The sequence below is a fragment of the Geotrypetes seraphini genome, chromosome 9 (genome assembly GCF_902459505.1).
Source record: "Geotrypetes seraphini chromosome 9, aGeoSer1.1, whole genome shotgun sequence".
NCBI lineage: Eukaryota > Metazoa > Chordata > Amphibia > Gymnophiona > Dermophiidae > Geotrypetes > Geotrypetes seraphini.
Genome location: NC_047092.1, coordinates 146218971 through 146243317, shown reverse-complemented (window position 1 = coordinate 146243317; position 24347 = coordinate 146218971). Strand labels below are relative to the sequence as shown.

The 24347-nt window shown below is 42.9% G+C and overlaps 1 protein-coding gene across 8 annotated transcripts in view; it reads left to right on the top strand.

Annotated features, from left to right (window-relative positions):
• The window catches only part of DOCK10 (dedicator of cytokinesis 10), a 432092-nt gene that overhangs the window by 245708 nt on the left and 162037 nt on the right, over window positions 1–24347 (top strand). For all 8 annotated transcript variants that reach the window (XM_033958682.1, XM_033958685.1, XM_033958678.1 and 5 more), the window contains 4 exons: window positions 6950–7035; window positions 13461–13544; window positions 23230–23385; window positions 23599–23820. In XM_033958682.1, the coding sequence (XP_033814573.1) occupies window positions 6950–7035; window positions 13461–13544; window positions 23230–23385; window positions 23599–23820 (548 nt within the window). The remainder of the gene's footprint in view (window positions 1–6949; window positions 7036–13460; window positions 13545–23229; window positions 23386–23598; window positions 23821–24347) is intronic.

The window sequence follows — 24347 nt, the reverse complement described above, 5'->3', positions numbered from 1 at the left end:
TGGAGGAGAGAAAGCATACAGGAGGCTGAAAAAAGGGAAGAAATATTGGATGCACAGTCAGAAGAATAAAGTGCAACCAGAGACTGATGAAATTACCAAAGGTAGGAAAATGATTTTATTTTCAATTTAGTGATCAAAATGTGTCCGTTTTGAGAATTTATATATGCTGTCTATATTTTGCATTATCCCAGGACAAGCAGGCAGCATATTCTTAACACATGGGTGACGTCACCGACGGAGCCCTCGGTACGGACCTTTTTAACTAGAAGTTTCTAGTTGGCCGCACCGCGCGTGCGCGAGTGCCTTCCCGCCCGACGTAGGAGTGCGTGGTCCCCAGTTTCTTCGTTTCCGCGGAGCGAAGAAGACGCGTGTGTTTTTTCAACGGCCGTTGAAACCACTTTTTGCCTTCCCGCTCGCGCTTTTTTCCATTTTTTATCTTCCTTTGCCTTCGGGTTTCTTTTTTCTTTGCTTTGTAAAAAAAAAAAAAAAAAAAAACTTTGCTTTTTTCCCCTTTTTTCGTTTTGCCCCGGCGGGGCCTGTTGCCACTATACAGGCCTCGGGGTTCGATTTTGCGGAGGCCGTTTTCCCCTTCATGCCCCCGCAGGTCGGTTTTATAAAGTGCCAGCGGTGTGCACGCCCGATCTCCCTCACTGACCCACACAATTGGTGTTTGCAGTGTTTGGGTCCGGAGCATCGGGCGGACTCCTGCACCCGCTGTGCCACTCTTCAAAAGAGAACCCTTAAAAACCGAAGAATTCAACAAACTCTCCTCTTCGGCACCGGGTCGGCGATGGACTCCTCGACATCGACAACGGTACCACAGAAATCGGCACCGTCTACCTCGACACCGCCCGACCCCACATCGGCGTCTCTGGCGCCAGGTAAGCCAGCTAAGAAGCCTTCCTCTTCCCTCGAGCGCCCTCCTACTACGGTGGCGACGCCGACCTTGCCGGCATCGCACCGGTCCCGCAAGCGCTCCGCCCCGATCTCGGTGAGTGCCTCGTCATCGGCCTCCTCATCGCCGGGGCGTGGAGCGGCATCTAAGGAACCGAAGAAAAAGAAAGCGGTTCCGATGCCACCCCTAGATGACCGTATCTCGGCCATCTTAAAGGCTCAACTCCAGGAACAATTGCAGCAGCAGCTCAAACACCTGTTGCCCACTATCCTGGCACCGCTCCTTCCGGTACCAGACCGGCCCGAGCCCCGTACCGAGCCCCCGGTATCCACCCCTTCGGTACCCATCAATACTTCCATGCCGATTCTTTCGGCTGAGCAGCTTCATGCCCATCCAGTGGTGCACTCCCATACCACATCGGATCCTCCTCGGCACCAAGCAGTGCGTCATTCTTCCCGGGACCGGGATCGACGCCGGTCTTCCTCTCCTGGTACCGTTTCGGTGCGTTCTGGAAAATCTTTATCCAAGACCCGCCATACCTCACCTTCCACCCCGGTGTCTCGACATGCACCAGAGGTCCGGGACCCTGACTTATGGGAGGAAACCCCTCTCGGTACCGAGGAGGATCCCTCCTCATCTGAGGAGGACCCGTCGGCACCCGATGCCACCTCCAAACCGGAGCAGTCCTCATTTTCTAAATTTCTGAGGGAAATGTCTGCAGCCCTGTCCCTTCCTTTAGAATCTGACTCAAAGAAGTCTCAAGCCTTCCTGGAGGCTTTAGATTTCGAACAGCCTCCTAAAGAGTTCCTCAAGCTCCCCGTGCATGACATCCTACAGGAGACCTTTTACAAAAACTTAGAGAATCCCCTTACGGTACCGGGGGCTCCACGTAAACTGGACAATCTCTATCGAGTCATCCCTATTCCAGGGTTTGACAAGTCTCAATTGCCCCATGAGTCCCTTCTTGTTGAATCCACTTTGAAAAAGACTCAGGGCTCCAGTGTCTATGCCTCTACCCCTCCTGGTAGAGAGGGTAAGACCATGGACAAGTTTGGCAAGAGGCTCTACCAGAATGCCATGCTGGCCAACAGGGCGAACAACTATTCCTTTCATTTTTCGTTCTATATGAAACATTTGGTCCAACAGCTGTCTGCCCTTCAAAAGTACCTGCCGGAGCGCAAGGTCCCGCTGTTCCAACAGCACATCTCTGGCCTTCTTCAGCTGCGCAAGTTTATGGTCCGCTCGATATACGACTCATTCGAGCTCACCTCCCGTGCCTCTGCCATGGCCGTTGCCATGCACCGCTTGGCCTGGCTGAGAGTCTCCGACCTGGACATCAACCACCAAGACCGTCTAGCCAATGCCCCCTGTCTCGGGGATGAACTTTTTGGAGAGTCACTGGATTCCACCACCCAGAAACTCTCCGCCCATGAAACAAGGTGGGACACCCTGATCAAACCAAAAAAGAAGGCTCCGCCTGCCCGACCTTATCGACCTCAGTCATCTTATCAGCGCAGGTTCTCAGCCAGGCCACTCAATCCGCCTCCTCAACAACCTCGGCGGCCCCGTCAACAGCAGCACCATGCCCAGGCTCGTTCTCAGGCCACTCAACCCTCCAAGCCTCTTCAGCCTGCTAAGCAATCCCAGCCCTTTTGACTCTTCTCTCCAGGGCATAGCCAGTCATCCACCCTCGCTACCTCTTCCACAACCAATCGGAGGTCGTCTCACCATATTCTCCAGCCGTTGGGAGGTCATCACATCGGACCAGTGGGTCCTCAACATCATCCGCCACGGCTACTCTCTCAATTTCCAGACTCTTCCACCGGACAATCTTCCCGTAGAGTCTGCTTCACACTCATCTCAAACCCCCCTCCTCCTGAGGGAGGTTCAATCCCTCCTCCTTCTCAATGCCATCGAAGAAGTACCTCCAGATCAAAGGGGTCAGGGATTCTACTCCCGCTACTTCCTGGTACCCAAAAAGACGGGAGACCTCCGTCCCATTCTCGATCTCAGGGACCTCAACAAGTGTCTGGTCAAGGAGAAGTTCAGAATGCTCTCCCTTGCCACGCTCTACCCTCTTCTTTCTCAACACGACTGGCTATGTTCCCTGGACCTCAAAGAGGCCTACACTCACATCTCCATCAATCAGAATTCTCGCCGCTACCTGCGGTTCCAGGTGCTGCACCACCACTATCAGTACAAGGTGCTACCGTTCAGCCTCGCTTCCTCACCCAGGGTCTTCACCAAGTGCCTTATAGTAGTGGCGGCCTTTCTCAGGTCTCACAACCTCCAGGTGTTCCCCTATTTGGACGATTGGTTGGTGAAAGCACCTACGTCTCAACTTGTGCTACAGGCTACTCATCACACCATCTCTCTCCTCCACCTCCTGGGGTTCGAGATCAACTACCCCAAGTCGCATCTGCTTCCCACCCAGCGACTTCAGTTCATTGGAGCAGTTCTGGACACCACACTAATGAGGGCTTTTCTCCCCTCCGATCGTCAGCAAACCCTGCTCCACCTCTGTCGTCAGGTGCTTCTGCATCCCTCCATTCCTGCCCGTCAGATGATGGTCCTCCTGGGTCACATGGCCTCGACGGTGCATGTCCTTCCTCTGGCACGTCTCCACCTTCGCACACCTCAGTGGACCCTCGCCAACCAATGGTCACAGACTACGGATCTTCTTTCTCATCCCATCTCTGTGACATCATCTCTTCAGCAATCTCTCCAATGGTGGTTGAACTCCTCAAATCTTTCCAGGGGTCTTCTTTTTCATCTACCCCCTCACTCTATGATCATCACCACGGATGCATCCCCCTATGCGTGGGGAGCTCACCTGGGAGATCTACGCACCCAGGGACTTTGGACCCCACAGGAGCGTCGTCATCACATAAATTTCCTGGAACTCAGAGCCATGTTCTACGCCCTCAAGGCTTTCCAACATCTCCTCTGTCCTCAAGTCCTCCTCCTGTGCACAGACAATCAAGTCGCCATGTACTACATAAACAAACAAGGCGGCACCGGATCTCGCCCCCTTTGTTTGGAGGCTCTGCGCATCTGGACCTGGGCCACAGACCGCAATCTCTTTCTCAGGGCGGTATATATCCAGGGCGAACAGAACTCCCTGGCCGACAATCTCAGCCGCATCCTTCAACCTCACGAGTGGACGTTGGACCCTCCGACTCTGCTCTCCATCTTTGCTCGATGGGGCACGCCGCAGGTGGACCTCTTTGCAGCACCTCACAATCATCAACTGCCCCTCTTCTGTTCCAGACTCTTCTCTCCTCACCGTCTGTCCCCGGATGCATTCCTGCTCGATTGGAGGGACCGGTTCCTGTATGCCTTCCCTCCACTTCCTCTGATGTTGCGGACCTTGTCCAAGCTCCGCAGGGACAACGCCACCATGATTCTCATCGCCCCTCGGTGGCCTCGACAACACTGGTTCTCCCTCCTGCTCCAACTCAGCTCCAGGGAGCCCATTCCTCTTCCTGTGTTTCCTACTCTACTTACACAGCAGCATCAGTCTCTACTGCATCCCAATCTGTCTTCGCTCCACCTGACAGCTTGGTTTCTCTCGGGCTGACCTCTCCAGAGAATCTATCTCAGCCGGTCCGCCTCGTCTTGGACGCCTCCAGGAAACCGGCCACCCTCCAATGTTACCATCAGAAATGGACCAGATTCTCCTCGTGGTGTCTCCGGCATCATCAGGAACCCACCTCCTTAGCGGTGGAAACTGTATTGGAATATTTGCTCTCGCTGTCCAACGCTGGCCTCAAAACTACCTCCATCAGAGTCCACCTCAGTGCCATCACTGCGTTTCATGAGCCTATCCTCGGAAAACCCCTCACGGCTCATCCTCTGGTTTCCAGATTTATGAGAGGGCTCTTCAATATCAAGCCGCCTCTCAAGCCTCCTCCTGTCGTCTGGGACCTGAATGTAGTTCTCTCAGCACTCATGAAACCTCCGTTTGAGCCTCTTGCCACAACTTCGCTCAGGCTTCTTACCTGGAAGGTACTTTTCCTAATTGCCATCACCTCTGCCAGGAGAGTTAGCGAACTGCATGCACTGGTTGCTGACCCACCGTTCACTGTTTTTCACCATGACAAGGTTGTTCTGCGTACCCACCCTAAATTCCTTCCCAAGGTGGTCTCGGCTTTTCACCTCAACCAGTCCTTTGTGCTGCCCGTCTTCTTCCCTAAGCCTCACTCGCACCCTGGGGAACAGGCGCTGCACACGCTGGACTGTAAGCGTGCCCTTGCTTACTACCTTGATCGTACCAGAGCTCACCGTACATCCCCTCAGCTATTTTTGTCTTTCGATCCCAACCGTTTGGGTCGTCCTGTCTCCAAACGGACACTTTCAAATTGGCTTGCTGCCTGTATTGCATTCTGCTATGCTCGGGCCGGTCTCTCACTGGAAGGTGCTGTCACGGCCCACAGAGTCCGAGCTATGGCTGCTTCTGTAGCTTTCCTCCGTTCCACGCCCATCGAGGAAATCTGCAAGGCTGCCACTTGGTCCTCAGTTCACACGTTCACTACTCACTACTGTCTGGATGCCTTTTCCAGACGGGATGGTCACTTCGGCCAATCGGTGTTACAGAATTTATTTTCATGATGGCCAACCATCCCCCCTCCCTCTTTGTTAGCTTGGAGGTCACCCATGTGTTAAGAATATGCTGCCTGCTTGTCCTGGGATAAAGCACAGTTACTTACCGTAACAGGTGTTATCCAGGGACAGCAGGCAGATATTCTTACGTCCCACCCACCTCCCCGGGTTGGCTTCTTAGCTGGCTTATCCTAACTGGGGACCACGCACTCCTATGTCGGGCGGGAAGGCACTCGCGCACGCGCGGTGCGGCCAACTAGAAACTTCTAGTTAAAAAGGTCCGTACCGAGGGCTCCGTCGGTGACGTCACCCATGTGTTAAGAATATCTGCCTGCTGTCCCTGGATAACACCTGTTACGGTAAGTAACTGTGCTCTATGGCCCCCTTTTACTAAACCGCAATAGCGTTTTTTAGCGCAGGGAGCCTATGAGCTTCAAGAGCAGCGTCTATTTTTGTATAGTTGTTACTGAGGTGACATTGCATAAAGTCATCTGCCTTGACCTCTTTGAAAACCCGCGGAATATAAATGATAATTAACATTTTCTCTGCGTACAGTGTGCTTTGTGTTTTTAAAATTTTATTGTTGGTAGATCATTTTGACTTGGCCACAAAGGTAAGGGGGAGGGAGGGGAGCTGCTGAAAGAGTCTACCTTGACGTGGTTGCATGCTTACAAATCTTTTGGTCTAAGAGTGCGGCGACAGAGAAAAGTGTGTGTGTATTCGGCCCATGAATGAAATCATTAAAACATTATAAATTGCCAATAAATTGAAATGAAAACCAAAGGATTGTGAATCAAATTGATTCTCTGACAATACAAAGATTCCAACCTTTAAAAATGATGTTACATAGTTCAGGCAACTTTATAAAGAGTTTTTAGATACTAAAATCTTGTTATTAAGGTTTAATTGACGTGCTGGCACTTTGAGAAAATTCTTTGGTTTTGTGCGGCAGTTTGGGCACTCGGGCTCAAAAAGGTTAGCCATCACTGCTCTAGCTTGTCGCCTATATCAATCAATATTCAAAGGTACATATCTGATTAGTGGGTGCTGCCAATTAGATATGTGCTGCCCCCACATCCTACCAAATCATCGATTTTTCCCTCTCAAAGTAACTCCCATTCCACCCCAGCCACACAATGTGGCTGTCAGCTTTTAAAAAACAGACCAACCCCGGTGTTTCAATATTGATCTCTCAATGTCTGACTACAGTGTGTTATGTGCTGTCATTAGGGCTGTCCAAGCTCTTATTTGTTTCCAGAATCTGAAATGGTCAAATCTTTTTTTTTTTTTTTAGGGGGAGGGAGGAAGTTCTATGTTAGAATTTAAAAAAACACTCATATTATCAGTTCATAAAACATGGAGAGATTTTACCTTAGATCTATCAAAGTCTTCATGAAATACTGTTTTTATGTAAATCTGGCAATAATTAAAAAATCACTTGGTCTTTTAAAGATCCAACAGAAGCTTCAATGAATTATGATTGTCCCCAGGATGAAATGGAATCAGCAGAAAATTCTTTGCATCCAGACCTTGGAAAGGTATGGAATGTTACTTTGTTATGTTATTTCTTTCTTTTTTTTAATATTCTTTATTCATTTTCAAGATTACATTAAGTATTAAAATATATTCATTCACATAAACAATAAATACATCACTTACAAACAATCATTGACACATTTCATAAATTCTTATCCCCTCCCCTATCCCAACCCTCCTTCCCATATATTCCGTTATTTCTTTCAAATGTCAGACTCATTTGCAGATTAACTTTAATGTTTTGAAGTCTGCATTAGCTATTCTTCCCTTCACTTCTCAAAGAATATCCTCTATAATAATCCTCTAAGCGCGCATGCACAATTAGGAGGCTGTGCTACCTGATTCGTGCTGTGTCCCTGGCTTGATGAGGCGCGCGGGGCAGTTTACAACGGTGACAGCACGCGGCGGCTTGAGGCGCGTGCGCCGGCTTGGATGGCTGTCGGCGCTCGAGGAATTTGAGTGGCGGTTTAGGAATGGCTGAAGGGTGTCGTGCCGATACTGCAGGTGAAAGGGAGCTGCTTTGGGGGGAGGGGTGTGCTTGGAGGCAGACAGCTTTGCTCTAGTGGGGGGGGGAAAGACAGAAGAGGGCCACGGAGAGACAGTCAGGGAGAGGGAAAGGGGGATGCTTTGGGGGGAGGGGTGTGCTGGGGGGCAGACAGCTTTGCTCTGGGAGGGGGAAAGACAGAAGGGAGCCACAGAGAGACAGTCAGGGATGGCACAATAGAAAAATATAGGCAGGCAGCGGGCCAGAGAGAGAGAGACAGAGAGACATACAAAAAGAAAGACAGGGGGCCAGGGAGAGAGACAGACAGAAAGAAAGACAGACAGACAACAGCCAAGAAGTGAGGCAAAGAAAAAAAGACATACAGCCAACCAGCGTCCAAGGAGAGAGAGAAAAAGGAAAAAAAAAACAAAAAAAACAGACAGCGGCCAAGGAGAGAGAGAAAAGAAAGAATGACAGACAGAAAGAAATACAGACAGACCGTAGCCAAGGAGAGAGAGAGAAAGAAAGAATGACAGACAGACGGATAGACAGCCAGTGTCCAAGGAGAGAGAGAGAGAATGAAAGAATGACAAACAGAAAGAAAGATAAACAGACAGGGGTCCAGGGAAAGACACAGACAGAAAGAATGACAGACAGACAGCGTCCAAGGAGAGAGAAAACCCCCAGACAGACAGGCATCTACTCTAGCACCCTGTAATGTAACAGGCTTAAACACTAGTTATTAATATTAATAATATTTAACAATATATGAATTTATAAACTACCTTTCATACTTTCTCTTGCTGCATTGATTCTAATTAATATCGTTCACTAGGGGGCCTTTTGGTTATAACATGCTAATTTTATGGTTGTGCAATATTTTCTGCTAGAGGATCCCTTTTATTGAATGAATGCTATGGTAGATTACTCACAATAATGGCATTAGCATACAATAACCATTAGTAAATGGCCCATTATATCTTCTTTGCTGTTTTCTGCCCTTAGCCTCCATTGGATTTGAATTTCTGAATGTTATTCTCTCTGTGTGTATTCTAATTTTCCTTTTTCCTATCTCCCAAACCTGAGAATGGCCTGTTTAGTCAACTAGACATTCAGCATTTTTCTTCGTGGCTCCATCATTCTGGAATTCACTGCCATCTTCTTTAAGAACAGAGCTTGATTTCAAGAAATTTAAACCCAGTTTAAAAGCTTGGCTGCTCAAACCGGCCTTTAACCAAGACTGAGGTCACTTTGGAATATCACTGGATTTATACTTCCACCCTCCCCTGCCTTCCCTCTCTCCCCCCATGAAAATTCTTATGATTTATTTTAAGTGTGAGTTTTTCTTTCCTATTGAAATTATTATAGTTCCTTTCTTATTTTCTTTATATGTTTTACCCCCTCTTCTACGAAACTGCGCTAGCAGTTTCTAGCGCGGGAGCCACGCTGAATGTCCCGCGCTGCTCCCAATGCTCATAGGAACTCTATGAGCATCGGGAGCAGCGCAGGCTATTCAGCGCGGCTCTCTGCACTAAAAAATGCTAGCATGGTTTCGTAGAAGAGGGGGTTAGTGTTCTAAACCACTTTGACCTGCCAGTTAGAAAAAGCGGTATAACAAGAATAAAGAATAACACTTTAATAAAGAAGAATAATCTTACCCTATTTCCTTTTGGAATTATTTCTTCTTCAATAGGAACATGCAATCTAAAAATTATAATTTAATTCTCTTATTATTTCTTTGTTTCTTTACACCACATTCCGGAAAAAAACTGAAAACCAGCCTCTTTGATGCTTAGGGCTCCTTTTACAAAGATGCGTTAGGGCTTAACGCACGCTAATATGCCACGCACGCTAGCCGCTACCACCTCCTCTTCCGGTGCGTGCGCTAAAAATGCTAGCGCACCTTCATTAAAAAAAGAGCCCTTAAACTTCTCAGATCTTCCCTTGACCCATGTTTCCCCTTTTCTCCTTCCCTACTCTCTTCACTCCTCTCTCTTCTCTTTGTAAGTCGCCTTGAGCCTGCTTAGGTATGTGCGACGCAGAAATAGAAGATTAGATTAGATTAGCATTTCCCTCTCCTTTTCATTAGAGACTAACAGAAAAAAACAACGTGAAATTTACCCCCTCTTCTATGAAACCGTGCTAGCGGTTTTTAGCGCAGAGAGCCGCACTGAATGGCCTACGCTGCTCCCGACGCTCATTGAGTTCCTATGAGCGTCAGGAGCAGCGCGGGCCATTCAGTGCGGCTCCCCGTGCTAGAAACTGCTAGCGCGGTTTCATAGAAGAGGGGGATTAGTTGTTTCCTTCTGAGAGTAACATAAAACAAGGACATGTATCATTGATACTTCTGCGTCATTTCAAAGTGAGAGTAAATCTATATTCCTCAGCATCTGGTTATATTTTCTTTACACTGCCTAGTGTTTCTATTTTGTTATCATGTTTCACTGTTTCTAGGCACTCTGAGAAAAATGTTTATTGCAGCATCAATAAAGTAACTGTTCAGTCTACTTATAGATGATCTTCTGGGTTGGAAATATTTTGAAGGTCATTTTAGCCTAATATAATGTTGTCAATCGTCATGGAGTAAAAGTGACTTAAAGCAGGTTTCAGATATAATGTGGCAGAACGTCAATAAGTTCTGTCTTATATTTCTAAATAGGTAATATGCTTTGTAAAGCATGCTACATACATTTTCAGCACTGATTATAAACTATAGTTAAGCACCAGCAGAGAACCCTGTCAACAGAGAAAACATAAGCCTTGATTTGTAAAAATATCCTGGAAAGACAGACAGAGAATAGAAAGGAACATAGCTTAAAATAAAAAATGATCATACTGTCATCTTGTGGCCTCTATGAGGGGGTGTTGAAAAGTTCTCAGCCCAGCCAACCAACTTCTTAAATTCTGAGCATTATTTTGCCACTGTAGCTGAAAAGAGTGTTATCTTATTTTGTTAAGTGCCAATCTGCAGAAACAAAATTATATGTTTTGACATAGTTTCAGGTCATTCATTGAACCATATCCTCATCATTCTCTTCTTGGTTGAGGTGAGAACTTTTCAACACACCCTCGTAATTATTCTAGTACACTGACACCTTGTGACCACTACTGGTACTTCAACTTCTTGACAAACCTAGAGTAATAGTACATCATGCAGAAGTACTTTTTCCATAGAGAATTCAATATCAGCCTAGAAAAACATCTTCATTGTACACCTAATACCTATTATAACAGACCAACATAATTATCAGTCTTTTCTATGATTAAAAAAAAAAAAAAAAAAAAAAAAAATTGGTATAGGAAGCAATTTAAAAATGATCACCTCAATATTCAGTCCACATCTGTCAGCATTTAAAATCATATTGACCACTTTAGGCTGATTTCTACCTGGATATTTAATGGTAGGCCATGCCCAGGTGCTGGAACTGAATGTCTGGGCAGGCACAAGTCATTGTCACTTATCCATGTCCTGACCCATATTCAGCCAGGACCTGATAAAGGGTCTGTCAATTCTGGTTCTGATTCCCCCCTGTCTGATCCCTCTTTCAAGCCCCCTCGTTACCTGGGTCTGATCTCTCCCAATTAGTGCCCCTTCCAATGGCACTATCCAGATAACTAATAAATTTCCAAATGGTGAAAGTTGGTTAATGTATGCCAAAAATATTCAAAAATACTCCACTTTGTTAGCTGAAGGTCAAGTGTAACGGAAGAAAAAGCCTCAGGACTAATTTGGCAGAGCTTAAAGCTCAAACCACCTCCACCCACATCATTGGTTCCAAAAAACTTCCGTTTAGAATGACCCTATGCCACTAAGTTTCTTTCAATTGCTTAATGTTTATTCCCATGTCATTATATAGTAACATAGTAGATGACGGCAGATAAAGATCTGAATGGTCTATCCAGTCTGCCCAACCTGATTCAATTAAAAAAATTTTGTCTTCTTAGCTATTTCTGGGAAAGAATCCAAAGCTCTGCCCGGTACTATGCTTAGGTTCCAACTACTGACATCTCCGTCAAAGCTCACTCCAGCCCATCTACACCATCCCAGCCATTGAAGCCCTCCCCAGCCCATCCTCAACCAAACGGCCATATACAGACACAGACCATGCAAGTCTGCCCAGTATCGGCCTTAGTTCTTCAATATTTACTATTATTTTCTTATTCTAGATCCTCTGTGTTCATTCCACACTTTTTTGAACTCTGTCACCATTTTCCTCTCCACCACCTTTCTTGGGAGCGCATTCCAGGCATTCACCACCATCTTCATAAAGAAGAATTTCCTTACATTGCTCTTGAGTCTCCCACCCGTCAGCCTCAAATTATGCCCTCTGGTTTTACCATTTTTCTTTGACGTTAATACCTTTCAAGTACTTGAACATCTGAATCGTATCTCCCCTGTCCCTGCTTTCCTCTAGGGTATACATATTCAGGGCTTCCAGTCTCTCCTCATACATCTTTTGGCACAAACCTCCTAACATTTTCATCACCCTCCTCTGGACCACTTCAAGTCTTCTTATGTCCTTCACCAGATACGGTCTCCAAAACTGTATACAATACTCCAAGTGGGGCCTCACCAATGACCTGTACAGGGGCATCAACATCTTCTTTCTTCTACTGGTTACGCCTCTCTTTATACAGCCCAGCATCCTTCTGGCAGCAGCCACCACCTTGTCACACTGTTTTTTCATCTTTAGATCTTCAGACACTATCAGCCCAAGGTCCCTCTTCCCATCCGTGCATTCTTGATGGTATCCAGCCAATAGGCCTTTGGTCTCCTCTGCTTCCTTTTACCACTGACAATTCCGAGTGGCATCTCCTTTTCTAGTGAATTCGCCTTCATCACATAGGTTTTTTTTCTGTCTGGTAGTTTTGCCTTCTAGGGACAACTCTGGATTTATATGATCAAGAATATCTTTTGTTGTATGTGCTTTGTATGCTTTATTGTCTGCTTGTTAAACTGTGTATTGCACTGTTAAAATTTTTTGAAATGTAATAAAATATTTAAAATTAAAAAAAAAGAATATCTTTGTTGGTGATCTTAGCTGTCTATGGAATTCGTGGAAGACTTCTCCAGTACTACAAGCATTAAAAACTTACCTCTTCACCTAATCCCTTGCCTATTGCTGTATAAAAAATAAATAAGAAAGAAATGTATATTAGAACTGGATCTTCTGTATATGGCGAATTAGGATTACTACATTGTATTATAAGTATGACAAATTTTTGTGGAGCGTATTTGAAAAATATCTATTCATCGCTCTCCTTTGTTATTATTTGGGACTGTTCCTCATTTTTTTCCTAGACTGAGGGGTGCTTCTACTTTTCTGAAATGGACTGTTGTGGTGGCCCTAAAATGTATTTTGATTCATTGGCTTGAAGATAAAGCTCCTGATTATTCTTTTTGGAGATGTCATATGATTACCCTTTTGATGTGGGAAAGGAGAGATGTGTTGGATTTTTCTACTCTCTCAGGCCAGATTTTTCAACGGACTTGGGAACCCTTCTGGACAACAATGACTCCGCTGGCCCGAAGCCGCTTGCTAAATTGTTTAATTTCTTTATTTTGTTTTCTTTTATTTATGTTACCTGGCTAAATTTTTCTGGGTTGAAATGTACATGGAAGGAGGACCCTGGGAGGGAGGGGGGATTATTTACTTTGGGGAGTGGGTTGTGTTGGGTTATTTGTAGGTATAGATTTTGTTAATTAAAATACTGAGCTTGTTTGTTTTGCTTGTTACTTACTATTGTTGTGCTCAATAAATACATTTGAATATAAGTGTGACAAATTGTGACCCATTTTAATTATATATTATGCGTTTTAACCTGGAACCCGTTCTGAGATCATTGGGGAAAATGAGATAGAAAATGAATTAAATAAATAAATATATGGTACTTTTTTTTTTAATTAGTGTAATCATCTCACGTATTACATATCTTCAACAGTATATCACTGAGACAGAAGAAATGGCAAAAGCTATTAGAAATGCTGAAAGACTGAATCTGTTCTCACTGGATCCTGATGTATCTGTAAGTAACAAAAGGATTTCATTTTGACGTTTCAGAATCCATTCAAATTAAAAAAATGCAAAAGCTCATATAGCATCTGGGGAGGGGGTTATCAATGTGGGCGACCATTCAGGTATATTATTGTACTCTTAACTCCACTTACTAGTAACTAGGTCTTTTAAATAAAATGGCGCCTGTGTTAAAACAGCATGAGATAATGATAAAATAACACATCTTCATGGTAGCCCACGATGATAACTTCACCCCATAGATTTGAAAACTTGATGGGGGCTTGGGTGGGGATTTCACACCAGTAACTTACAGAATACTGCATATCTCCAACATTTAGGCATGAGCATTTCTATCAACTTTATAGCTGCCTAACTTTTAAGGGTGCACATATCAGGTTAGGTATGAATCCAAAAGGGAGCATGGCTGTGGGAGGGTCAGGGGCAGGTCAAGGGCATTCCAACATGTAATTAAACTCTGGAATTCATTGTCAGAGAATATGGTAAAATCAGTTAGCTTAGCGGGGTTTAAAAAAGGTTTGGCTAGTCCATAGGCCATTATTGTGATGGATTGAGGAAATCCTGTGCTTATTCCTAGGATAAGCAGCATAAAATTTGTTTTATTACTTGGGATCTAGGTGCACTGTTAAAAACAGGATACTGAGCTTGAGAGACCATCGGTCTGTCAAAGTATGGCACCTCTTATGTTTCACATTTTCACTTAGGGTCCAGGGATGTTTCACGCTCTAATAACCTGGTTGGGTTTGTACAGCTTGTAACTCGATATTACAGGCTAGTTCTGACAATTGAGTTGTGCAAACTGAGGATCCATCACAAAATTTAAATTTATTTTTTTCCCATGAAAGTTTATTAAGAAAAATACAAGAGAATATAAAACTGAAACATCTCACAGTATATCAGTGCATGAATCAATACAAAACATAGTTTCAAGTCACATGCTCCAGGAATGGTTCTAAGTGAAAATCATACTAAACTCCTTGATATTCTTCTCTCTATAGCACTTAAGCTCATTCTTTCTAATTGGAAATCAACTAGCTCTCTTTCCTTACAAGGAGCACACGTATAATGTAGATCACAGTTCTTCAACCGCCGGTCCGCGGACCTGTGCCGGTCCGCAGAAAATTTCTGCCGGTCCGCGCAGGGCCGGCGAGATCAAGTCGGCAGTTAAATTTCCTGCCGACTGCGGTTCCTCCTGACTGCGGTTCCTGCTGACTAATGTTCCTCCCAGCCTCAGGCGATCAAGATAGGCTGCCAACGTCGGGGCCTTCCCTCTGTGAGTCTCGCCTGTCCGGAAACAGGAAGTTGAAACAAAATAGGCGGGACTCAGAGAGTGAAGGTCCCGACGTCGGCAGCGTGTCTTGATCGCCACCCCTGCCGAGTTGCTGAAGAGGGCCACGGGGAAGTTGCGATTAGACCGGAGAGAGCTTCAGATTCAGGTGCAGGTGGAGGGAGATGGTCAGCGTGTCAGAACAAGATCCTGGGGAGCCTTCATAGTGACTTCCTCCCCTCCCACCAGCTCTCCTATTTGCCAGGGCAGTGATTTACCGGCAACTTCCTGCAGGCAAGTACCGAGAGCTGCTGGAACGGGAGGAAGCCACTGTAGGAGGCTGGGTAGGTGCTGGAAAAGGGAGAGCTGTTACTGGACTTGAAGGAAGTTAGAAGGAGAGATGCTGCTGGGAGGGGAGGAGGGAAAGGGATGGGAAGAGAGTTAATGTTGGATAGAGGGAGGAGGGAAGGGAGAAGAAGGAGAGATGCTGCTGGGAGGGGAGGAGGGAAAGGGATGGGAAGAAAGTTAATGTTGGATAGAGGAAGGAGGGAAGGGAGAAGAAGGAGAGATGCTGCTGGGAGGGGAGGAGGGAAAGGGATGGGAAGAAAGTTAATGTTGGATAGAGGGAGGAGGGAAGGGAGAAGAAGGAGAGATGCTGCTGGGAGGGGAGGAGGGAAAGGGATTGGAAGAGAGTTACTGTTGGATAGAGGGAGGAGGGAAGGGAGTTAGAAGGAGAGATGCTGCTGGGAGGGGAGGAGGGAAAGGGATGGGAAGAGAGTTACTGTTGGATAGAGGGAGGAGGGAAGGGAGAAGAAGGAGAGATGCTGCTGGGAGGGGAGGAGGGAAAGGGATGGGAAGAGAGTTACTGTTGGATAGAGGGAGGAGGGAAGGGAGAAGAAGGAGAGATGCTGCTGGGAGGGGAGGAGGGAAAGGGATGGGAAGAGAATTAATGTTGGATAGAGGGAGGAGGGAAGGGAGAAAGAAAAAAAGGAAGAAGGGTAGGGAGAAAGAAAAAAGGAAGGAAACAGCTGGCAGGGAGATTACAGGGGGGGAAGGGGGTCAGGGTGGAATGGAGAGATCAGATGAGAGAAAGGGGAGAGAGAGGAATGAGAAAGTAGAGAGACATTGATGCTGGAAAGGGGGTCAGCAGAGAAATGAGAGAGGGATAAAGATGCTAGATCTGGTGTAGGAGAGATAAAAATGAAGAAGGCAGTGAAGCTGGAATGAATGATGTAAAAAGAAGAGAGGAGGATGGACAAGGAAGAGGGGCATAGAAAAAAGTCAGATACATATGGAAGGGGGAGAGGGCAGACATTGGATGGAACGGGCAGATGGTGGAAGGAAAAGAGTGAAAAGAAGATGAAAGCAGAAACCAGAGAAAACAAAAGGTAGAAAAAAATAATTTTATTTCTATTTTGTCATCAGAATATATCAGATTTGAATTATATATCCTGCTAGAGACATAACTGGGGACTACAGTATTCTGTTAGCATGATATTTCTATGTAGCATTCTGTAATAATTTGGCTTGTTCAGTTTTCTTGATAGTAGAGGGGATATATGTGAAGGGGAGGGGAGACAGGGGTTTTGTTGGTCCGTGCTCTGTATATTTGTATTTATAAAATCACAATTGTTCAGAATATTGTTTCTTTTTATACTTTAATAAAATACGTTCAATATAAAATCATAATTGCGGCTTGTGCAGATGGGATCAGATGGTTTGCGGGGACCGAGCTCGCGGAGATGGGGCGTAAACGGGGTTTTTAAATTTTAGTCCTAGTAGTTTGCCGGTCCACAAACTAATTATTTTATTTCTGCCGGTCCACGGGTGCAAAAAGGTTGAAGAACACTGATGTAGATGATTGAAAAAACACTAATCAACATACATTCTTAAAAATTATAGGTATGATTTATGCCACGCATGTTAGCATATTATAAAGATAAGTAGTCACCTGTTTGTCTTTTATAAATTGACTTAAAATAGAAATTTCAAACTAGGCTTACATTAACCATCTCCTTGTAAAATTACCCAGAAAAGGTTAATTCTCTAACCCCCCCTTTTTTTTTTTTTTTAAATAAAACTATAGCGCGGTTTTTAGCGCTAGCCATGGTTGGCAGTGGCACTAAAAACTGCACTATGGTTTTGTAAAAAAGGGGGGTGGTGGTAAATAAGGTGCCAACATTTATGTGCTAATTACACATGTAAATGATTAGAAATATCAGCATATAGGGATATATGTATATTCATTCTGCCAAACTGCTATTCTGAAAATATGTGCATATCTTACATAACACATATTTCATAGGGGGATGGAGCACAATTGGGGCTCACACATGCTTAACTTATAGAGTGCTATAAATTATGGGGCTTATTTTCATAAAAGATATATATCTAACAGACATCATAAATGGGCACTTGAATGTCTTACTAGTCAAAACGTCCAAGCGGCCATTTTTAGAACTGACTTTCTAGATGTCTTTCTGGTCATTTTGTCTCTAGTGCATCTAAATCTTAAGGGGGGGGGGTGTTATGCATGTTTTGGGTGGATTTAGGACCTGGTTATTCAGCAAGGATAATCAATATTTTAACAAAACAGCCAGGGCACCATTTAGATGTTTGGGGCTAGACTTGCTTTAAAAATGAATAAGGGTCAAAGAGGTGCCTAAACTGACCAGATGACTACTGGAGGTCACCGATCCCCTCCCACCACCCACAGATGTGAAAAAAAAACAGTACCTTCCAGCTTGTGTTACATCTTCAGATGGCCACACAGACAGCTGAGGGGTACTGCAGTGAGTGTCACATAAAAAGTCCTAGGTACACATGTCACTATAACCTGCTTATATTTAATTATTTATTACTTTCTATACCGCCTTTAACTGTAAACAAATGGAATAAGGCGGTATACAATCTAGAACTCTCATAAAGTAAGAAAAAAAACTACAATTTGTATAATAGGACAGTAAACATACATTCCAAACTATAAAGGAGATACAGATTGAACTAATACACAAAAAACAAGAGACTATCACGTCATTCAGGGAATGCCTGGTTAAATAGCCACATTTTAATAGTGAATTTAAATTTTTTAAAGTTGGGGTTCAGTTCAAATATATTGTGGAAGTGAATTCCAGAGAGCTGGAGAAGTGAAGAAAAAGGCAGAATGTCTTGTGGATTCCATGCGAGCAAGATGAGGGATTGGTAATACTAATCTATGGTCGATTATTGAACAGAGGTCATGAGAAGAGTACAAGAAACAGTCAATGGAGATATTCTGATAGTTCAAATCAAAGAGCTTCAAAAGTGAGAAAGAGAATCTTTAATTTAATTTGTTCTTCTAGGGAGCCAATGGTACTTTTTTTTTTAGTAAAGGTGTTATATGAGTGAATCTGTTAACCCTACATAAGAATCTAATTGCATCGTTTTGTAATTTTTGAAGTTTTTTGATAAGTCCTTTGGAAATACCACTATGGATTATGTTACAATAATCTAATCTGGCTGTGAAGAGGGAGATGACTAAGGTTGCAAAAGTTTGAAAATCAAAAAGATGTCTCACTGAACATAATTGTCCACAAGGTATAGAATCATGATTTACTCAGAGCTGAAATTTGTGGGCCAAAGGATAATTCAGAATTGAGAATGATGCCTAAATACTGAGGGCTCCTTTTGCAAAGCTGTATTTAGCTTTTTTATCACCGACTGCAGCGATATTAGCGCTGATGCTCATAGGAATTCTGTGAGCATTGGAATTAATACCGCCACAGTCAATGATAAAACAGCCTAATGCGGCTTTCGTAAAAGGGTGGTGGTAAATTATTTACCTGGTGAAATCTTTGAGTTAAATAAAAAGACATCTTCCTTAGAATCTGATAGGTGATCTGCAAGCCAGCATACTGTAGCTTTCTCTGGATTAAGGGCAAGGAGGTGTTCGATGGTCTGGTTTGTTTTATCTGGCATAATGATGTCTGCCATCGAGGCATTTTGTATGCCTTATGTAATTTTATATCTTGATGTATATTAAGGTTTCTCCAGTTTTTGTCTTAAATGATATTCGTCATTGATGTGATGTATATGTAATATGCAATTTGATTTTATATGTAAGTATGACATTGGTACAGTGTGTTTTTGTACTGTATTGATTTGTACGATGAATGTTAATGTATGTTCATGTTCATTTTGTATTTTGTATGTTCATATGTAACTCGCCCTGGATAAGGGTGGGAGAGAAATAAATAAAACTAAAACAAACAAAAAAGATTATGATTGAAAAGTCAAGTGGAGATTTTTTCCAAGCAATCATGGAGAGGCTGAAAATTTGGATTAATGAGGTTAGTAGAATAATGGAGGAGGAGGATGTCATTGGCATTCATGTGGAAGGTTACTAAGGCTGTTTCTTGTATAAGCAATGCCAGAGCGCTTAGAAAAAGATTAAACAGTATTGGAGAAAGTATAGATGCCTGAGGAACTCCACATGGGAGCCTTTATATTACTGATGGTTGACTTGATAAGTGAGTTAGAACTCTGAATGACCTATTTTCAAGGTATGATGAAAACAAAGCAAGGACTTCTTCTGAGACGCAGAGTGCTGAGAGGCAAGTTAAGAGAAGGGAATGATTAACCAAGTCAAAGGTAGCAGAAAGATCAAGCAAAATGGCTAAGATAATACAATTATTTTCCAAATGATCACTAAGAACAGAAGCAATAATTATCTCTGTACTATGGTGTGTGTGAAAGCCTGATTGCCTTGGATGTAATGCAAGTGTTTATTCAATGAACTGTGATTTTTTTTGCCAAACAATTTAAATTAGAAATAGGTCTTTAATGTAGGTGTTTTCAATTTTGGAATCAAAATAAATTGTTTCCATTGAGGTGGAATGTTGTTGTTAGTAGACTAAGATTAACCATTTCAAGAATAAAGGGTAACATTCCATTATGTAGCTGGGTTTTTTAACCAGGAAAATGGAATAAGGTCAAGATAACATGTTGTGTAAGATGGATGATAAGATCTTAGACTAGAGGTAGTCTGAGTTTGAAATGTATGCCAGTTTGGGATTCCCTTGAGAGGTGCTGGGTCTAAAGTTGATAGCTGAGTTAGAGCTATTGTCTTCTTGGGAACTGGAGTTTGAGGGCTCATACAGCCAGAGCGGAGTTGTTCAATCTTAGACATGAAACAATCAGCTAAAACCTTCATTTGCTGAAGGTTCAAGATTATCTTTGGGTGATCTGTAACTGAGTGATAAAGGAAATATAGGTCTTTTGAAGGATTAATTGATTTTTCTGTGTGTTTAGTAAAATAGTGCTTCTTTTCTTTTTTAAAAAGATTATTGTAGAAATGGTAAAGATTGAAATAGGCCTGTTATGACACCTGCAGGCATAAAGGCTATTATTGTACAGGTGGGCCCAGCAAGTTTTGGGTAGATTTTGGAGGGCTCACCAAGCAAAATAAGCAGGTTATAGTGACATGTGTACCTGGGACTTTCTAATGTGATATTCACTGCAGTACCCCCTAGAGTGGCCCTCTGATCTGCTCTGCTGTGCTCAGCTATGCTTGACTGTTTGTGGCCAGTTTGCTAAGAATGCTATCTGCTTGAATGTTCCAATAGCTTCATTTGAACATCTTTGTACTTTAAAATGGTTAAAAAAAAGATAGATGTGGGGTCATTTCACTGGGTGGGGGGGGGTGGCAACATTCTATTTGAGGCATCCTTGCAAGTGTATTATTTGCCACCGCTCAGTTAAATATGTTTTCTTTGAACCTCAACAATTAAGTGCTTTTTTGGCCTTGTCCCGACTAGATGAAGGAAAATCAAGTGCTCAATAGTTAATTAAGCCGCTCCTACCTTAGCACTACCTGTAGTTTATCTTACTATATTGTTGTATTTTCTTTTTTTTTTTCTTTCTCGCCTATGTGTAATCTTGGAATCATAGGTAGAGGACTTGAGCGAGTTAGTCAAAAAATTATTTTCTTGTTTGTTTTTTTCTTGTTATAAAACTGTGTTAAGGTGTAATATGATTTACACTTTATGAAGCTGTATGAAGTTTAGACTAGCCCACTTTCTGTACAAGTGTTTTACTTGGTATGTAATAATGAAAAGTTATAAATAAATAAAGATAGACGTACTAAGGTTCAAAATGTCTAGATAGATCATTAAAAAAAAGTTAGATGCCTTGCTGTTTTTAAAATTGACATTTTCTGTACTAGATTTCTGGGCGTCTTTCCCAAATGTCCAAATTCAGACTTGGACATCCTATTGAAAATGTTCCTCCATAAGTGGATCGCCATCATTTACAGTAGATATGAATGTTATATTATATTTATTATATGGTCTAACCCCCTAGTTATATGCAGGGATTGATTGATTTACCTGAGAGGAATGCTAGAATCTATTCAAGATTTTAAATTCTTCATTATCTTAACTGTAGCAAAGTGACTTATAAAACTATGCACTCTGCTAGTTTCACATTTCAAGCGACTAAATGGTGGAACCAGTTATCGCAGGAAATTAGATCCAGAAAAGTTATCTTCTATTTTGTAAAATGTTAAATATTTTTATTTCATAAGTTTTTAACTATAGAGGATATGGACACTTAGGACTCCTTTTACAAAGCCACGGTAGCTGCTTTAACGCGCGTGACGTTTAATCACGTGCTACCCCCCCCCCCCCCCCCGCTAGCCGAAAAACTACCACCTGCTCAAGAGGAGGCGGTAGAAGCTAGCGTGGCCGGCGGTTTAGCGCGCGCTATTACGTGCATTAAACCGCTACCGTGGCTTCGTAAAAGGAGCCCTTAGATAGCTCTATATTCTTATTTTAATATCTTTGCTAGGTGTGGATTAGTTTTTTACTACTGTATGATTTATTGATTGATCGCCAGTGTGATCTTCCGCCTGCCTTATAAAATAGTGCACAGCAAGATGCACGTGCAAATTTTAATCGGTGCCAATTAACATCAATAAATTGGCTTTCTACCAGCATACCCAAATTTGGGCACTATACATAGAATCTGGGGGACAATGTATATTTGCCTATATATGTAATTTGCATATGGTGATTGTCCACATGGTTGGATTCTTGGAGGAGCATGGGTGGGGCACTCATTTATGCATATAATTTAGAATAGTACAAGTTATGTGCATATCATTGGCATTTAAGTGTACACAGATATGCCAGCTCTATGACTAATTAAACGCTCACATCTAAGCATATATGTCTGCATATACCTAATTATGCTAGTATTCTGTAAAGGAAACTTGGTACCTATTTCCCTTTATAGAATATGCATCTATCAGGCCCCCTCTGCATGCCGGTTTATAGGAACATAGTTTAGAATTACGCCATTTACATATAATGTTATTGTCAACCTTTGACCTGTTCTAAACTACCATGTCCCATGTCCCAGACTACACAAAGGTTTTATGCATAGAACCTTCAATGACATAGCCTATATATAAAATTATGCATAGAATAGAGACAATAAATGTTCATGAGCTCGACCATGGGCACATTAACTTGGCTGAGCATACATGAGTGGGTTTGGCATAGGTACTGGAGGCTGGGTGGGAGAAGGTTAAAGGGGGGAGGTGAGATTTAGGTTGGGGAGAGCTGAGAAGAATGTGGATTGATGGTTAAGGGAGAAAAGGGAGGAGTTGGAAAGGAGTGTTGGGGTGGGGAATTTTGGTAGGTTTTTGTTTGTGCAGGAAGGTGGTGAGAGGAAGGGTGCTTGGGAACAGGTGAGAAAAAAGGTCCCACCCATCCCTTCTTGTTTCTAGGGTGGTAGACAGTGGGTTGGGTGAGCCTTTGCGATTCAGTCGCAGCTTTGGCAGAAATGGGAGTGCGTTTGAGGTTTGAGGAGCAGTCAATTTGATGATGAAAGGCTATGGTTTGCTTGAGTGCCTTACCGCCTTGAGCGATTTGGGTTTTCAGGCTCTGCAATACCAAAGGCCTGCAGGGAGTAGATGGCTCTAACAGCTAGTTCGACACCATCTAGCTGGGGAATGACAAGTGATATGACATTCTTTATGATATGTTAAGTGATGTAACTTTGATGTATTGACATGTATGTTTGTTTCAAAAAGGTTAATAAAGCTGCGGTCATGTTCTTGCCACCATGAATTGTATTGGGTGATAATGGATATGATAGGAAGTGAGTGGAGTGAAGATGAGTGTATGCAAGTGTCTAAGTTATGTTTAAAAAAACTTATATAGTCAGTGTCGGTGCTGATCACATAAATCTTTTTAACTATCAGATCCAGGAGAAAAAAAAACCATAAAAAGACCAGGACAGCCAGAGAAAACAGTTATGCAAGAAATGTAAATAAGTACTTCATTAACAGAAAGGTTTTTACAATCTTTTCAGAAATCATTTTCCTTGCAATATTATACGTTTAATCTCTACAACTTATCTATTGCAGGCAATAAAGTCTCAGAAAACAAATTTCTCAATGAGCGATTCATTGATAAAGCCATTTCAGGAAAAGATTGCAAAACAGATTATGATAACGTGTAAATCGCTTACCCTGAACCTTCAGGCTTGTGTTACTGAGAATGAAATCAACCCTGTAACAAATGTAAGTCTGGAGAACATTTTTTTTTTCTTTCAGAAATAAATACTGCACTGTGATGCGGCTGATTTGTCCATTTGCCCTGGTCAGAATGTTGTATCATAGTAAGCTATATACTGCACTACAGAAAGATGCATACCTGAGTGAATTTTCAGGCTAATGTTTTCAATCTTTTTATGACTTTAATAAACAAGAGTGTATCTGTTTTTTCCTCTCCAGATCGAACCATTCTTTCTGAGCTTGGCTCTGTTTGATATTAGAGATAGTAGGAAAATATCTGCTGATTTTCATGTCGATCTGAACCACCCTCTTGTTAGAAAGATGATTTCAGGAGTGTTTCCATCAATGGAAAATGGAACTAGCTCACCAGTTCTTAGAAAGCAATCAGAAGAACCACAGATCAAAGGATTCCCAGAGAAATGGCTGCGGTACCCCAAACAGGTTTAGAAATCATTTTGGATATTTTCATTACAAACTAGGCTTTGAGTCGTACCTAAATTCAAGATGAAACGGTCAGTTCTTACAAATTCAACATTTCAAAAAAATTTATGAACAAAACTCATTTGTCAAATCCAATGTCTAGAAATACTCATATATTTAGTGAAAAACATGATTCAAACAACTTGGATATTTTGAGAAGACTGAATATGCCCCTTCCATTGTTCGCTTGTCTACTATATATCATATTGTGGATCATTTTAGAAGGATTTTGTGACCTTTTCACTTGTTAATATGTCATTTACATGTATAAATTCCCTACATGGGTAAATAGAAATGATAGAAAGCCACTATTTACTTGTTTAGATTTATAGCACTCAGTTGGGAAGGTGTCATTTTTTGGGCATGGCTTAGACTGGCTGTCAAAGTTTGCATATATTTCAGATGTTTCACTGGTGCTTCAATATTGTGTTTTCAATCACTAAGAACAGGCAAGACCCCTGTAGTCCTGCACAGCTTGCCTGTCCCTC